The 18,970-nt window shown below is 38.5% G+C and overlaps 1 protein-coding gene across 2 annotated transcripts in view; it reads left to right on the forward strand.

Annotated features, from left to right (window-relative positions):
• The window catches only part of rab6ba (RAB6B, member RAS oncogene family a), a 48,894-nt gene that overhangs the window by 1,832 nt on the left and 28,092 nt on the right, over positions 1 to 18,970 (forward strand). For both annotated transcript variants that reach the window (XM_061978374.2, XM_061978375.2), the window contains exon 2: positions 13,730 to 13,788. In XM_061978374.2, the coding sequence (XP_061834358.2) occupies positions 13,730 to 13,788 (59 nt within the window). The remainder of the gene's footprint in view (positions 1 to 13,729; positions 13,789 to 18,970) is intronic.

The following is an 18,970-nucleotide window of genomic DNA, read 5'->3' on the forward strand; positions in this document are numbered from 1 at the left end:
GGACAAAAGTATTGGGACACTTGGGACTACAACTTGACAAAAGTATTGGGACACTTAGGACTACAACTTGCCAAAAGTATTGGGACACTTGGGACTAAAACTGGACAAAAGTATTGGGACACTTAGGACTAACACCTGCCAAATACGCGGGCCCGACCAACGCTGCTTGCAGCTTTAATTAATATTGTGGTTCCTACATTATATATCAATATACATCAATACAGTCTGCAAGGGATACAGTCCATAAGCACACATGATTGTGGTCCACTAATAGTACTAACCTTTAACACTTAATTTTACTCATTTTCATTAATTACTAGTTTATATGTAACTGTTTGTATATTGTTTAACTTTATTTTTTATTCAAAAAAATATTTTTTATTTATTTGTCTTATTTTATTTTATTAATTTAAAAAAAAAAAGGGTCTTATCTTCACCATACCTGGTTGTCCAAATTAGGCATAATAATGTGTTAATTCCACGACTGTATATATCGGTATCAGTTGATATCGGTATCGGTAATTAAGAGTTGGACAATATCGGAACTAATAGTACTAACCTCTAACACTTAATTTTACTCATTTTCATTCATTACTAGTTTCTATGTAACTGTTTTTATATTGTTTTACTTTATTTTTTATTCAAGAAAATATTTTTTATTTATTTGTCTTATTTTATTTTATTAATTTAAAAAAAAAAGGGTCTTATCTTCACAATACCTGGTTGTCCAAATTAGGCATAATAATGTGTTAATTCCACGACTGTATATATCGGTATCAGTTGATATCGGTAATTAAGAGTTGGACAATATCGGAACTAATAGTACTAACCTCTAACACTTAATTTTATTCATTTTTATTAATTACTAGTTTCTATGTAACAGTTTTTATATTGTTTTACTTTCTTTTTTATTCAAGAAAATGTTTTTAATTTATTTGTCTTATTTAATGTAATACATTTTTTTTTTAAAAGGGTCTTATCTTCACCATACCTTGTTGTCCAAATTAGGCATAATGTGTTAATTCCACGACTGTATATATCGGTATCAGTTGGTATCGGTAATTAAGAGTTGGACAATATCGGAACTAATAGTACTAACCTTTAACACTTAATTTTACTCATTTTCATTAATTACTAGTTTCTATGTAACTGTTTTTATATTGTTTTACTTTCTTTTTTATTCAAGAAAATGTTTTTAATTTATTTGTCTTATTTTATTTTATTAATTTTTAAAAAAAGGGTCTTATCTTCACCATACCTGGTTGTCCAAATTAGGCATAATGTGTTAATTCCACGACTGTATATATCGGTATCAGTTGATATCCATCCATCCATTTTCTACCGCTTATTCCCTTTGGGGTCGCGGGGGGCGCTGGAGCCTATCTCAGCTACGATCGGGCGGAAGGCGGGGTACACCCTGGACAAGTCGCCGGCTCATCACAGGGCCAACACAGATAGACAGACAACATTCACACTCACAATACTATTTAAAATATTTTTATCATTTTTATCACCACAACAATTATGAATGAAATACTTTTTGTAAAACCAACCTAAATGAGAATATTATTAATTAAAAACAATTCATTTTGCAAGCTATTTTCAGTAAGCTCTACAATAATTTTTTTAATCAGCACAATAATAACAAATTCAATAATTTTTGAAAACTCACCTAAATATAATTTTTTGAAAAACACATTTCATTTACAAGACATATTCAGTAAATCGTACATTTGTATACTTTATTATCTAAAATATGTAACTATTTTTCATCACCACAAAAATAATATATTACATTTTCAGAAAATCCACCTACATATTAATAACATTATTTAAAAAAATGCATTTAACTTACAATACATTTTCAGTAAACCCTACATTTGTATACAGTACTATTTAAAATATTTGATCATTTTTATCACCACAACAATAATGAATGAATTACTTTTTGTAAAACCAACCTAAATGAGAATATTATTAATTAAAAACAATTTATTTTGCAAGCTATTTTCAGTAAGCTCTATAATAATTTTTTTAATCAGCACAATAATAACAAATTCAATAATTTTTGAAAACTCACCTAAATAATATTATTTTTTGAAAAACACATTTAATTTACAAGACATTTTCAGTAAATCGTACATTTGTATACTTTATTATCTAAAATATGTAACTAGTTTTTATCACCACAAAAATAATAAATTACATTTTCAGAAAATCCACCTACATATTAATAACATTATTTAAAAAAATGCATTTAACTTACAATACATTTTCAGTAAACCCTACATTTGTATACAGTACTATTTAAAATATTTGATCATTTTTATCACCACAACATTAATGAATGAAATACTTTTTGTAAAACCAACCTAAATGAGAATAATATTAATTAAAAACAATTTATTGTGCAAGCTGTTTTCAGTAAACTCTATAATTATTTTTTTTTATCAGCACAATAACAAATTCAATAATTTTTGAAAACTCACCTAAATAATATTATTTTTTGAAAAACACATTTAATTTACAAGACATTTTCAGTAAATCGTACATTTGTATACTTTATTATCTAAAATGTGTAACTATTTTTTATCACTACAACAATAAAAAATTAAATATTTTTTGGAAAACCCACCTTAATAATAATTTCAAAAATGCATGTAATTTACAAAATAATTTAATATTTAACGCTCTCTGGTTTAAATCCGACTGCGCCTGTTATTTGCGCCTGTGACACCCCCCCGGGGCAGAAGTGGCGCTGTGACCCCTATAACTACTGCTCGTAACGTTGGACAATATCGGATATCGGTAAAAAGCCGTTATCGGACATCCCTAATAATAATAATATATTTTATTTGTAAAAGCACTTTACATGGAACAAACAATCTCAAAGTGCTACAGTGCATTTTAAATAACGCTAGAACCACAAATAGCTGCCCCCAACGAGTAAAATAAATAGTAAAATAAAATAAAAACTAGAACTAGCACACATATATCTAACAAAAGGCGTTTTTAAAAAGAAGCCTTTATTAAAAGCCTCCACAGATTTAGAATGCATTTTAAAAATCCATTTAAGTTGACGGAATGAGTGTAATGATGCAGACACATTTGGGTAATAATTGACAAATGTGTTGTTTTTGACTGCATTATTGTTCAATCAAGAACACTTATTAGGTTTGTCTAGCTTGTGTGTGTCATGACTTGGTCCTGGGGTTTAGTTTTTCTCGAAGGCAACGGAAAGTTGGCTCGGGCGAGACGGGAATGAAGGTACATTTTTATTTAAACACTATAAATACAAAACAAGGAAGCAAACAAAAGGCGCGCACAATGGCGGAGAACAAACTATGAAACCAAACACTTGCACAAAGGCAAAAACTATGAACAACAAAAAACACTAACTGTGGCAATAATAAACAAAACTTACTTGGCATGGACAAAAAGGAGCAGCGTGAACGATGGACATGAAAAAAAGAGTCAGAAATGTGCAGAGCATAAATGTGGGGATGTCACCAGAAAGACAAACTGAAAAACAATGAACTTAAATACTACAGACATGATTAACGAAAACAGGTGCGTGACTCAAAACGTGAAACAGGTGCGTGACGTGACAGGTGAAAACTAATGGGTTGCTATGGTGACAAACAAGAGTGCACAATGAGTCCAAACATGGAACAGGTGAAACTAATGGGTAATCATGGAAACAAGACAAGGGAGTAAAAAGCCAGAAACTAAAGAGTCCAATAACTAAACAAAACATGATTACACAGACATGACAGTGTGCAATTTTGTGCTTATTTGTTGTGTAGTTGCTTGGTCATGGTAACCTTCAACCTACTGTGTTTACCTTTTGTAAATGACTTCACTCAAACATGCACTATATTGCCAAAAGTATTTGGCCACCCATTCAAATGATGAGAATCAGGTGTCCTAATCGCAGGTGTATAAAATCCAGCACTTAGGCATGGAGACTGTTTCTACAAACATTTGTGAAAGAATGGGCCGCTTTCAGTGATTTCCAGCATGGAACTGTCATAGGATGCCACCTGTGCAACAAATCCAGTCGTGAAATTTCCTCGCTCCTGAATATTCCAAAGTTTGGGAACAACAGCAACTCAGCCACCAGGTGGTAGGCCACGTAAACTGACAGAGAGGGGTCAGCATAGTGCAAAGACTTTCTGCACAGTCAGTTGCTACAGAGCTCCAAACTTCATGTGGCCTTCCAATTAGCCCACGTACAGTACGCAGAGAGCTTCATGGAATGGGTTTCCATGGCCGAGCAGCTGCATCTAAGCCATACATCACCAAGTCCAATGCAAAGCGTGGGATGCAGTGGTGTAAAAAAGCATGTCGCCACTGGACTCTAGAGCAGTGGTGATGCCTTCTCTGGTGTGATTAATCACACTTTTCCATCTGGCAATCTGATGGACCAGTCTGGGTTTAGAGGTTGCCAGGAGGACGCTACATTTTGGACTGCATTGTGTGAACTTTGGTGGAGGAGGAATTATGGTGTGGGGTTGTTTTTCAGGTGAAAAGAACTTTGAATGCTTCAGGATACCAAAACTTTTCGGACAATTCCATGCTCCCAACCTTGTGGGAACAGTTTGGAGCGGGCCCCTTCCTTGCGGGCCCCAGTGCACAAAGCAAGGTCCGTAAAGAAATGGATGACGGAGTCTGGTGTGGATGAACTTGACTGGCCTGCACAGAGTCCTGACCTGAAACCCCATAGAACACATTTGGGATGAATCAGAACGGAGACTGAGAGCCAGGCCTTCTCCACCAACATCAATGCGCTTTTGGAAGAATGGTGGGAAATTCCTACAAACACACTCCGCAACCTTGTGGACAGCCTTCCCAGAAGAGTTGAAGCTGGAATAGCTGCAAAAGGTCATATTGAATTGGATGGCACTTCAAGTTCATATGTGAGTCAAGGCAGGTGGCCAAATACTTTTGGCTATATAGCAGAGGTGTGGACTCGAGTCACATGACTTGGACTCGAGTCAGACTCGAGTCATGAATTTGATGACTTTAGACTCGACTTGACAAAATGTAAAAAGACTTGCAACTCGACTTAGACTTTAACATCAATGACTTGTGACTTCACTTGGACTTGAGCCTTTTGAATTGACATGACTTGACATGACTTGCTACTTTCCCCAAAACCCAAAGATGAAAAAGTTATTCGGGAGCGCTCCGTATTTTTCATTGTGTACTTGTCTATCAGCGTTGCGTGTGTCAGCTGGTGTGCTCTCAGTACAACAGCCAATCAAATTAGATCTACTTTGTTTTCATCACACAGCATTCATCCAATCAAATTGCAGGACAACCAACGAAGAAGACATGTCCAAACCACACGCCAGTGAACAAAAAATTATGCCTAAAATAATTTCGTTTGGGTATAAAAATTACGAGGTGGTCAACACAAAACGGTTTGCAGTATGCAACACATGCGGTTCGAAAATTACTGATGGAGAGGCAACAACTTCCAACTTCGTCCGGCATTTGAAGTTGCACAAAGAACGGTAAGTTTTGAATGTAAGATAACGTTTATTGGCTAAGTAACGTGACTTTTATTTGCTGTGTAGTTAAATCAGTGAGGCTGTAAACTCACTGCTAACGTTATAACGTTATTGCAAACACGGGAATCTGTTGCAGTTCACTACCTTATTCATACTTTTTGTTCAGTGATTTTTTTAAGCAGGGTTACGTTAGTCAATATATCACACGTAACGTTAGACGGCGGTCAGCAGCACCGCGTATTTTAGCCACCTAAAAAAAAGACAAAAATAGTAAAATAAAGGTCAGTTAAAATGTATACTATATTATGAATATGTGTACCGTTTTAGCTAGCTTTCTGACATACTGTTGGTTGTTTACCTCAGTGGTCCCCAACCACCGGGCCGCGGCCCGGTACTGGTCCGTGGATCGATTGGTATCGGGCCGCACAAGAATTTATTTATTTATTTATTTATTTTTTTTTTTATAAATTAAATCAACATAAAAAACACAAGATACACTTACAAGTAGTGCACCAACCCAAAAAAACTCTCTCCCCCTTTTGTTCTGGGCATTGAACATGAAGACTCTTCCTTCACTGTTCCGAGTGGCCATGAGAGTCTTGGCAGTGCCTGCCTCCAGTGCTCCAGTGGAGCGAGTTTTCAGCCATGGTGGCATCATACTACGCCCCCATCGTGCACAAATGACTGACAGACTCTTGGCTAATTTGGTCTTTTGCAAATGCAATGCAGCATAGGGCCCTGACATATAAAAAGTACAACTTTTTTGTTATGTTCACGTATATGTCATGTTTTTTCAATGTTAACACTTTTGTACAAATAAGTACATTTGCACTTTATTTTTCAATGTGTTTGTTCTGTAAAGGAATGAGTTAATGTTTAAAATGACTGGTTAATAGTGCTATTATAAAGTGCAATGTCAGCACAATTTTCTTTCCTGCAATTTAAAATGCACTTGTTTTAATAAATAAATACAGCATTTGAAAAGCATACACAATCTGTGTTAATATATTAGTCTGTGGTTAAAAGGACTTGAAAGGACTCGAAACTCAAAATGCAGGACTTAGGACTTGACTTGAGACTTTCCAGTCTTGACTTTGGACTTGACTCGGGGCTTGCCTGTCTTGACTCGGGACTTGACTCGGACTTGAGGGCAAAGACTTGAGACTTACTTGTGACTTGCAAAACAATGACTTGGTCCCACCTCTGCTATATAGTGTATGTGCTTGCATGCGTATTGAAGCACAATTTTCATGCATTTTTTTGCTGATATCCAACATCAATATCGGACACCCCTGATATAAATGTTATGTCACCAACAGATAGAAAAGTGAATGAAGTATAGTGGTGTGCAGTGCAATAAACAAGCACATCCTTCCTGTCTGATACAAGCCTTGACGATATCGCCCATCCTTAGACTCGTCGTCTTATCCATCACAGGCAGACGCTGTGTATTTTTAAATCCAATCATGCTGGATTGGCGTGTGTGTTTATCTAAAGTAGAGCAACTAGATGATGCATTGATACAATTAGCCGGGCATCATTTGCATAATCGTTATCAGATTCTGCCTCGCGGATATGAAAGCCAAGTAATTAGTCTACCGGTGACGACTCCTTGGAGCTCATTAGCAGCTGTGAATTAAAGTCTGATGACAGTCTGCAAGTTAGGCTCGCTTTAAGCTTTGAGAATGTAAGATAGCATCTTTTAGATGAACGCTGCGTTTACTCGTGAATAAAGAGCCATTAATTCCAGAAATGATGGAACAGATAATTGGGCTCATTCCCCAGCCATTTATCACACATGGCAAGTAGCAATGATAGGAATGATTCCTGGATCTTCAGCCAGCACATCGACATTCACTTCAGTCATTAGTCAGGACTTGTCTTTTCCCCTCACTGATATTTTCTGGTGGCCACTTGGACAACAATGTCCACCTCACACACGCTAATGAGCTCCCTCGGCAGCTGCAGACGTGAGTAAAAATGTCCGTTTATATATCGGCCTGCATGCACAAGCAGTCCTGCGGCGTGTTTATTTGTGTAAAGAATAAACACACAAGGTTGGTATTTTCTTCCATTTTAGTCAAGTAATTTAGTAAAGGTAATGTCGGAGGCAGATATTTACATATATCCGAATTTAAGTGTTACTTCTTTTTATTTCATAATCATATTACAAAACAGCTAGTGTTTTTCTTCCAATTGTGGTCTTTTGGTTGTCTGCAAAACTGTGTGCTTAACCTTGAATGAGGAATGTTAGAGAGAGAGAGAGATAATGGACATTTGTTTTGGCTAGAGACACAGGACTGCCAGGGACTTAAGAGGGGAGAGGGTGTTTCGGGGGGGCAGACGATCTGAGGGGCGCATTTGAATGTTCTATGCTGGACTGGTCTGAATGTATATCTGCAAAGCTTTGCAAATATATTACAAAATACCTATTCTGTCTCTGGTGGTTTTTCAACTCAGCTTTAAGTGTCGTAAAGAGCTTGGGAGCGACTCGTGACTTGAATTCCCTGGGAGGAACAACTGGTCCGAAACGCAACAATTAACCTCATAGGCCAGGTGTGCCCAAACTACTGCCAGCGGGCCAAGTGCGATCCGCCAGTGTCTTCAATTTGGCCCGCGAAACGTCATGAGTTAAATTACAAACCCCGTTTCCATATGAGTTGGGAAATTGTGTTAGATGTAAATATAAACGGAATACAATGATTTGCAAATCCTTTTCAACCCATATTCAATTGAATGCACTACAAAGACAACATATTTGATGTTCAAACTCATAAACTTTTTTTTTTTTTTTTGCAAATAATAATTAACTTAGAATTTCATGGCTGCAACACATGCCAAAGTAGTTGGGAAAGGGCATGTTCATCACTGTGTTACATCACCTTTTCTTTTAACAACACTCAGTAAACGTTTGGGAACTGCGGAAAGTAATTGTTGAAGCTTTGAAAGTGGAATTCTTTCCCATGCTTGTTTTATGTAGAGCTTCAGTCGTTCAACAGTCCGGGGTCTCCGCTGTCGTATTTTACGCTTCATAATGCGCCACACATTTTCAATGGGAGACAGGTCTGGACTGCAGGCGGGCCAAGAAAGTACCCGCACTCTTTTTTTTACGAAGCCACGCTGTTGTAACACGTGCTGAATGTGGCTTGGCATTGTCTTGCTGAAATAAGCAAAAAGACGGCGCTTAGATGGCAACATATGTTGTTCCAAAACCTGTATGTACCTTTCAGCATTAATGGTGCCTTCACAGATGTGTAAGTTACCCATGCCTTGGGCACTAATACACCCCCATACCATCACACATGCTGGCTTTTGAACTTTGCGTCTAACAGTCTGGATGGTTCGCTTCCTCTTTGGTCCGGATGACACGATGTCGAATATTTCCAAAAACAATTTGAAATGTGGACTCGTCAGACCACAGAACACTTTTCCACTTTGCATGAGTCCATCTTAGATGATCTCGGGCCCAGAGAAGCCTTTGGCGTTTCTGGATGTTGTTGATAAATGGCTTTCGCTTTGCATAGTAGAGCTTTAACTTAATGTAGCGACCAACTGTATTTAGTGAGAGTGGTTTTCTGAAGTGTTCCTGAGCCCATGTGGTGATATCCTTTAGAGATTGATGTCGGTTTTTGAAACAGTGCTGTCTGAGGGATCGAAGGTCACGGTCATTCAATGTTGGTTTCCGGCTATGTAGTGGTGGAGTGATTTCTCCAGATTCTCTGAACCTTTTGATGATATTATGGACCGTAGATGTTGAAATCCCTAAATTTCTTGCAATTGCACTTTGAGAAACGTTGTTCTTAAACTGTTTGACTATTTGCTCATGCAGTTGTGGTCAAAGGGGTGTACCTCGCCCCATCCTTTCTTGTGAAAGACTGAGCATTTTTTTGGGAAGCTGTTTTATACCCAATCATGGCACCCACCTGTTCCCAATTAGCCTGCACACCTGTTGGATGTTCCAAATACCGGTAAGTGTTGGATGAGCATTCCTCAACTTTATCAGTATTTATTGCCACCTTTCCCAATTTCTTTGTCATGTGTTGCTGGCATCAAATTCTAAAGTTAATGATTATTTGCAAAAAAAGTTTGAACATCAAATATGTTGTCTTTGTAGCATATTCAACTGAATATGGGTTGGAAATGATTTGCAAATCATTGTATTCCGTTTATATTTACATCTAACACAATTTCCCAACTCATATGGAAACGGGGTTTGTACCATGAATTGATTAACGTGGACCCCGACTTAAACAAGTTGAAAAACTTATTGGGGTGTTACCATTTAGTGGTCAATTGTACGGAATATGTACTGTACTTTGCAATCTACTAATAAAAGTTTCAATCAATCAGAAAAGGGAATCTTGCCTGCAGGGAGATGGCATTCATCTTAAAAATACCTTTGTCGCCATCAAGTGGACTATGCCAGTATCTCAGGTTATTATGCTCTGAACGTTATACCGTGCAGCATTTACGTATATGACTTCCCTAGTCGTGGTGCAAAAATGCAAGCAACACAAAATTTGGTGTCCTCATCATTCAATGTTCTGGGTCAAGAGCTTAACTTCATGAAATATTATAATCACTAGTTGTTGCCAACAAAAACAAAAAACTATTACCACTCCACTTTAACTTAAAGACAGCATAAGTCCATTCCAGACTCTTAATAATAAACAATTTAATGCAGTAGAACATTTTTGGTTGATTTGATTTATTTTAATCTATATTTTTTTTATATATTCACCCTGTAATTGTTCCACAAATTCAAATGTCTCCACATTAGAGATGCGCGGATAGGCAATTATTTCATCCGCAACCGCATCACAAAAGTCGTCAACCATCCGCCATCCACCCGAACTAACATTTTATCAAAACCGCACCTGCCCGCCATCCGCCATCCGCCACCCGCCCGTTGTTATATATCTAATATAGACGATGCAAGGCATTAGTGAGGTTATAAAGCTTTTGCCTGTTAAAGAAAGGAGACTGATCCAATGGAGCAGAGACATTCAATGCGTGCCACGCTGTCACGGCCCAGACGCACACCAGTGCGCAATCATCTGGGAGCCGCGCAGAGCGCACCTCCAAGCGCGCTCGCGCCACTCAAACTGCTGCAGGCAGCTGCGTTCACACATGCATCTGTAAGCCTTGTTTTAACATCCTGTGGCACTCTTCTGGGATTACGACGGACGAAACTGCTCATGCTCAGGGTGTTTGTGGAGGTTCGGGGTTTTGCACAAATGTGATGCACCATGTCAGATGTCCCGGTTTTGTGACTGTCGTAGACATAAACAGCGTCGCAGCTCTTGCAAATCACGTAGCCAGCATTACTATCATCCTGATTTACAACCTCATAAAAACGAGTCCACGCTGAACTTTTCTGGCCTTTTTTTCCCCTGGTCTTTAGTATTCCCTTTTTTAGTTTGTCGCGTACCACGTTTGCTGCCGGCGTTGCCATCTCTTTTTTTTTTTTTCTTCTGTTGTGGCATGCTGCAGGTGCCTGCTCGTTTTTCGTATGTAGGTAACAACATTTAACTATGTATATATATTTCCCAATTGGTTTAACTGCCACCCGCCTGAATCTATTTAAAATCTAATTTTTTTAAATTTCAACCGCCCGACCCGACCCGCGGATAAAATCTAATTTTTTTAAATTTCAACCGCCCGACCCGCGGATAATCCGCAAACCGCGCATCTCTACTCCACATACACATTAACATTGATTCAATACACTGTAGAGTAGTTTATAAATGACTCACTGTTCCTTGCAGCTTCAAAATAAAAACACAAAAGAATAATATTGCTCAGATATGTGCATTTTTGCTTTAAAAATGCTTAGTGGCCACATGCGTGGACAGCATCTTTTAGCTCTTATTTCCAAAATTGTGTACACTACTGAATTGGGGTCTTATGGCCACTTATGTGGACACTTATACTGCCATCTGGTGGTGTCAGAAGAGTAAAACATACAATGGCATTTGGAAAAAAAAGTGTAAAAATAAGAATTAGCATGTCACTAAACATGAAGTACACGTTTGTGTACTTATGGACTCAGTACATCTTATCAAAAGATGATTCTTAGTTGTTATTCTAATTAGGGTCCAATAAGCCCAAATAGCAAAGAGAAATTTAAAAAAGCATGTAAACAAACAGCTAGGGCCTTAAGAGGTTAGAGGAAATTAAGTTAGTACAACAAGCAAAATGAAATGTTTTTTTAAACAAATTGCACAATACAGGAGTTCCAAAATACACACTAAAAAATGTTGGTGGTTTGGTATGCTCACCAATATCAAAGTAATAAAGTCTGATGATGTTGTTATAGTCATGTTAGGATTTAAGGTAGCTAGCGATTAGCGCTCTAATTGCTCGCTAGCGATCAGTGCTGGCCCCACTATGGACTGTACTCTCACTATTATGTTAGATCCACTATGGACTAGACTCTCTCACTATTATGTTAGATCCACTATGGACTCGACTCTCACAATATTATGTTAGATCCAGTATGGACTGGACTCTCACAATATTATGTTAGATCCACTATGGACTAGACTCTCACACTATTATGTTAGATCCACTATGGACTGGACTCTCACTATTATGTTAGATCCACTATGGACTGGACTCTCACACTATTATGTTAGATCCACTATGGACTGGACTCTCACTATTATATTAGATCCACTATGGACTGGACTTTCTCACTATTATGTTAGATCCACTATGGACTGGACTCTCACTATTATGTTAGATCCACTATGGACTGGACTCTCACTATTATGTTAGATCCACTATGGACTGGACTCTCTCACTATTATGTTAGATCCACTATGGACTGGACTCTCACACTATTATGTTAGGTCCACTATGGACTGGACTCTCACTATTATGTTAGATCCACTATGGACTGGACTCCCACTATTATGTTAGATCCACTATGGACTGGACTCTCACACTATTATGTTAGATCCACTATGGACTTGACTCTCACTATTATGTTAAATCCACTATGGACTGGACTCTCACACTATTATGTTAGATTCACTATGGACTGGACTCTCACTCTTATGTTAGATCCACTATGGACTGGACTCTCACACTATTATGTTAGATCCACTATGGACTGGACTCTCACTATTATGTTAGATCCACTATGGACTGGACTCTCTCACTATTATGTTAGATTCACTATGGACTGGACTCTCACTATTATGTTAGATCCACTATGGACTGAAACTCTCACACTATTATGTTAGATCCACTATGGACTGAAACTCTCACACTATTATGTTAGATCCACTATGGACTGGACTCTCTCACTATTATGTTAGATCCACTATGGACTGGACTCTCACTATTATGATAGATCCACTATGGACTGGACTCTCACACTATTATGTTAGATCCACTCCACGTCCATTGCACTGGTCGCCCAGGGAGGGGGGTTCCCACATCTGTGGTCCCCTCCAAGGTTTCTCATTGTCATCCCATTGGGTTGAGTTTTTCCTTGCCCTGATGTGGGATCTGAGCCGAGGATGTCGTTGTGGCTTGTGCAGCCCTTTGAGACACTAGTGATTTAGGGCTATTTAAGTAAACATTGATTGATTGATGATTGAATAACATTTAGAAGACTATTATATGGGATATATATGAGGGGGTTCCTGCTCCAGTTCATCAGTTTGGGGGTCCTTAGCCAGGAAAACATTAAAGACCCCTGTGTTAGTATTTTCTATTCACTTGCTCAACCATTTTTTAACATTACACAATACAAAATAATAAAAGAATATATGATTCAGGTTGATGTCATATTGGATCAATATCGATATCGGCCAATACTCAAGGCTCCGATATCGGTCTCATACATTAGGAAGGGAATTCATATGGCCCCATTCGTCACTTTTTACCTGACACATGAAAAGTGAGGACTTGGTGGGTGTACTATCCACTTTAGCCGCCAGATGGCAGTTGAGAGTTGAATATCTTAAAATGTGGCAATTCCAGCTTTGATCACAGCGCATCTTATGTAGCGTGGCGCTTTCCGTCATTTCCAGCAGACTGCTTTGCACAATGATTAACCCCGGCCCCTTTCTCTCTACGCGAAACCCACCCAGGAATGTGGCCATATGAAACCCCTTCCCCACCGTGTGTGGGTAGACTCCTGCAGTGTGGGAGTCCATCTTGATTGTCTGGGTTAACAGCATCTTTTGTCCCCCTCGCAGTTGGGAAGACGTCTCTGATCACACGCTTCATGTATGACAGCTTTGACAACACCTACCAGGTGCGTGCTGCATGGCTTCTTATTCCATCTGCTCAGCGGCACTAGCCAACTTGTCCTATCCACATTGTCTATACCAGAGTTTTTCAACCTTTTTTTTTCATTGAAAAAAATACAGAGGCACACCACAAGCAGAAATCATTAAAAGAATTATATTGACAGTAAAAAGTTGGATATGACTTTAAAGCATAACCAAGCATGCATCACTATAGCTCTTGTCTCAAAGTAGGTGTACTGTCACCACCTGTCACATCACGCTGGGACTTATTTTGAATGTTTTGCTGTTTTCCCGCGTGTAGTGTTTTAGTCCTTGTCTTGCTCTCCTATTTTGGTGTTTTTTCCCTGTTTTGTTGGTATTTTCCTGTCGCAGTTTCATGTCTTCCTTGAGCGCTATTCCTCGCACCTGCTTTGTTTTGGCAATCAAGAACATTTAAGTTGTGCGGACGCTCTCCTTCTTTGCGGGGACATTGTTGATTGTCACGTCATGTTCGGATGCACTTTGTGGACGCCATCTGCTCCACACGCTGTAAGTCTTTGCTGTCGTCCAGCATTCTGTTTGTTTACTTTGCAGCCATTTCAGTTTGTCATGACTTGGACTATGGCTTGGTTTGTTCTCCCGAGGTGCAAGTGAATTGGACTGGTCATGGCGTGAAGGTAAATACATGATTTAATAATAACACTCAAAGGAACAAAAGGCGCGCTCAAGGCGGATGTACAAACTTGACTAACGAAAACAAAAGGCTTGCACGGGGGCAAAAAACTATGAACAACAAAAAACACTAACTGTGGCAATAATAAACAAAACTTACTTGGCATGGACATGAAACGTGAAACAGGTGCGTGACGTGACAGGTGAAAACTAATGGTTGCTACGGTGACAAACAAGAGTGCACAATGAGTCCAAACGTGGAACAGGTGAAACTAATGGGTAATCATGCAAACAAGACAAGGGAGTGAAAAGCCAGAAACTAAACAAAACATGACTAAGACAAAAACATGATTACGCAGACATGACACAGTTTTAGTTTCGTTTTGCATAGCTTCAATGCCTTTTCTTAGTGGCACTCACCTTTTTGTTTATTTTTGGTTTAAGCATAAGATACCTTTTTACCTGCACGCTGCCTCCCGCTGACGTCTGCATATTGTGATCACGACACGACGTGTTCCTGACATCTCCAAAGCAATTAGCTACCTGCTGCCACCTCCTGATATGGAAGAGTATTACACGGTTACTCTGCCGAGCTCTAGACAGCACCGACACTCAACAACAACACATCATTTACAGATTATAATTACTTGTGTGCAAAAAATATTTTTAACCCAATTAGGTGAAATGAGATAGTGTGCCGCGGCACAGTGGTTGAAAAACACTGGTCTATACCAGGGTGTCCAAACATTTCTACTGAAAAATCAAAGCATGCAGGGGCCATTTTGATGTTTTTCATTGTCAAAACCAATACAATATAAAGATTTCTTTACCTTTAGGACTCCTTTAGTCATAATGTTAAAATTAAGTCATATATGAAGTCATCATTTTTACATTTATCTTTCAATGTAAAGTTTTAATTAGATTTTTTTTTTGTATGTTCTATGCTCTTTTTGTTTTTATTCGCAAAAACATAAAATATGCAATATCTTGTTGCGGTACAGCGAGGGAAGAAGACGGCACGGAAGCAAGGACGTCGTTTAGCTCTATTTATTATAATAAACAATATGCAATGAGGCGTGTAACTAAACCAAAATATGCCCCTTAGTTCCTGTGAAAGGAACTTTGAATGCTCCAGGATACCAAAACATTCCATGCTCCCAACCTTGTGGGAACAGTTTGGAGCGGGCCCCTTCCTCTTCCAACATGACTGTGCACCAGTGCACAAAGCAAGGTCCATAAAGACATGGATGACAGAGTCTGGTGTGGATGAACTTGACTGGCCTGCACAGAGTCCTGACCTGAAACCCGATAGAACACCTTTGGGATGAATCAGAACAGAGACTGAGAGCCAGGCCTTCTCCACCAACATCAATGCGCTTTTGGAAGAATGGTGGAAAATTCCATAATACCATTTCTCAATTAAAAACCTGGTACTACTTCAACATTTCTTGACCGATTTAAACAATTCCAACACCAACCGATTCATCCATTCGGGACATTCAGGCTATTAAGCATCAATTTTTTCCGGAATGCACAAATTTCCAGGAGGTTCCCATTGAAATGAATGTGACATTTTTCCAAGATTCATATTTCCTACGTTTTTGAACCTGTTCAAACCTTTCCAACATCAACACATTCCACTGATCCTGGACATTCAAACTAACACTTTACCAAGTTCCAAACCAAATTCCCGTTTTCCTGGAAATTCACAAATTCCTGGATTTCTGTAAAACTATTGTCAATCCATCCATTTACTACCGCTTGTTCCGTTCGGGGCTGCAGGGGTGTGCTGGAGCCATACTTGCCAACCTTGAGACCTCCGATTTCGGGAGGGGGGGGCGGTTAAGAGGGGAGGCGTATATTTACAGCTAGAATTCACCAAGTCAAGTATTTCACATATATATAAATATATAAGAAATACTTGACTTTCAGTGAACTCTAGCTATATATATATATATATATATATATATATATATATATATATATATATATATATATAAATAAATAAGAGAAATACTTGAATTTCAGTGTTCATTTATTTCCACATATACACACACATGACACTCATCTACTCATTGTTGAGTTAAGGGTTGAATTGTCCATCCTTGTTCTATTCTCTGTCACTATTTTTCTAACCATGCTGAACACCCTCTCTGATGATGCATTCTGCTTCGTCTCCTTGTTGTGTGCGCAGTGGTGCACTGCACTCTCTAAAAGCCCTAGATGTTATTGTCACATATGCATGTACAGTAGATGGCAGTATTGTCCTGTTTAAGAGTGTCACAACATTGCTGTTTACGGCAGACGAACTGCTTTACGGTAGACAAAAACGTGACTGCTGTTGTTGTGTGTTGTTACCGCGCTGGGAGGGCGTTAATGAAACTGCCTAACAATAAACCCACATAAGAAACCAAGAACTCGCCCTCGATCATTCTACAGTTATAACGTGATTGGGAAGGCATGCTGTTTATATTGTGGGAAAGTGGACGTGAAAACAGGCTGTCGACACGTCACTCAGGTCCGCCTGAATTTCAGGAGATTTTCGGGAGAAAATTTGTCCCGGGAGGTTTTAGGGTGAGGCGCTGAATTTCGGGAGTCTCCCAGAAAATCCGGGAGGGTTGGCAAGTATGGCTTGAGCCTATCTCAGCTGCATTCGGGCGGAAGGCGGGGTACACCCTGGACAAGTCGCTACCTCATCGCAGAGCCAACACAGATAGACAGACAACATTAACACAGTATTTTTATTATAGTACCGTATTTTTCGGAGTATAAGTCGCTCCGGAGTATAAGTCACACCTGCCGAAAATGCATAATAATGAAGGAAAAAACATATATAAGTCACACTGGAGTATAAGTCGCATTTTTTGGGGAAATTTATTTGATAAAAGCCAACAGCAAGAATAAACATTTGAAAGGCAATTTAAAGTAAATAAAGAATAGTGAACAACAGGCTGAATAAGTGTACGTTATATGAGGCATAAATAACCAACTGGTATGTTAACGTAACATATTATGGTAAGAGACATTCAAATAACTATAACATATAGAACATGCTATACGTTTACCAAACAATCTGTCACTCCTAGTCGCTAAATCCCATGAAATCTTATACGTCTAGTCTTTTATGTGAATGAGCTAAATAATATTATTTGATATTTTACGCTAAGGTGTTAATAATTTCACACATAAGTCGCTCCTGAGTATAAGTCGCACCCCCGGCCAAACTATGAAAAAAACTGCGACTTTTAGTCCCAAAAATACGGTATTATATTTAATATTAATATTATTAATTTTTTTGTTTTGTTATTATTGTCCATCCATCTTCTTCCGCTTATCCCGAGTTAATGTTAATATTTTTATTGTTATTATTAATATTATTATAGTTTTATTTTTAGTAATAGTATTTTTAGAATAATTTTATGTTATTTGTATTAGTATTAATTATTATTATTATTGATATTATGGTTTTATCATTTGTATTTTATTATAATTTTATATTTAATATTAGTATTATTATTTTTAGTTATTATTGTCCATCCATCCATCTTCTGCCGCTTGTCCGAGATCAGGTCGCGGTTAATGTTAATATTAGCATTACTATTAATATTATTCAATCATAAATTGTCGCTACTAACACCTTCCTTTACCAATTCAGCTCATTAGGACATCCATGCTATTTATCGCCTTCAAGAAAATCCCCGCTTCTCCCGAAATTCCCAAATTACCAGGAAATTCCCACTGAAACCAATAGGACATTTTACCAAGTTCCACAATTCCCACATTTCTCAACCGATTCAATTAGTTCTAACACCAACATGTTCAGCTCATGAATGTTATTACTTGGCGCCATCTTGGAAGTATGCACCCCAGTCCGCCTCACTCCGAGGCTGCAGTTTGGCGCTAGATAAATAATGGAGGAGGAAGTCAGCGGCCATCCAGAAGGAGCATGACTTTGGAGACAAATGGCCACTGTCTGATGACACGCTTCATTCCTCACCATAATCCAGCTTTAAGTGGACAGACCAGATAGCTTCTGCTTGTTTTGATCATGTCCGCACAGACCAACTGCTCTGCCCTGTAGTACATAATGAAGAAGTCTGGGAGGGACTTTTTATCATGTGCTTTACAGGCAGATATGACAAGTATGTTTTTATTCATGTCTTCATGCTGCTTGTCTGGCAGAAGTGTTATATTCAAATATAAACACTGCGACAAGAATAAAAGATGGAAGCGAGCCTGCAGAGGAGAGGATTAGCCAGGACTTCATGCGTCTGTTTTCATGCCTTCAGACTCTCACGTAGCAGAGTCCTTCACAGGGAGAGCGGCGGGAGATTTGGAAACCGAGGGATGGGTACCCAATTCAGTACTTTTAAAGGTGCCATTGTTTCCATTCCTTTGTTGCATGTAATGCACAGGTGTGAAAACTGAAGGCCCGCCACATCATTTTATGTGGCAATAAAGTACATTATCTTTTCTTGCTAAATGTGTATGACAGAAAAACATTGTACTTCATGCGATTGCTTATCTTTTAAACCA

Source organism: Nerophis lumbriciformis, linkage group LG18 (assembly GCF_033978685.3).
Source record: "Nerophis lumbriciformis linkage group LG18, RoL_Nlum_v2.1, whole genome shotgun sequence".
In the NCBI taxonomy this organism is placed as follows: Eukaryota; Metazoa; Chordata; class Actinopteri; order Syngnathiformes; family Syngnathidae; genus Nerophis; species Nerophis lumbriciformis.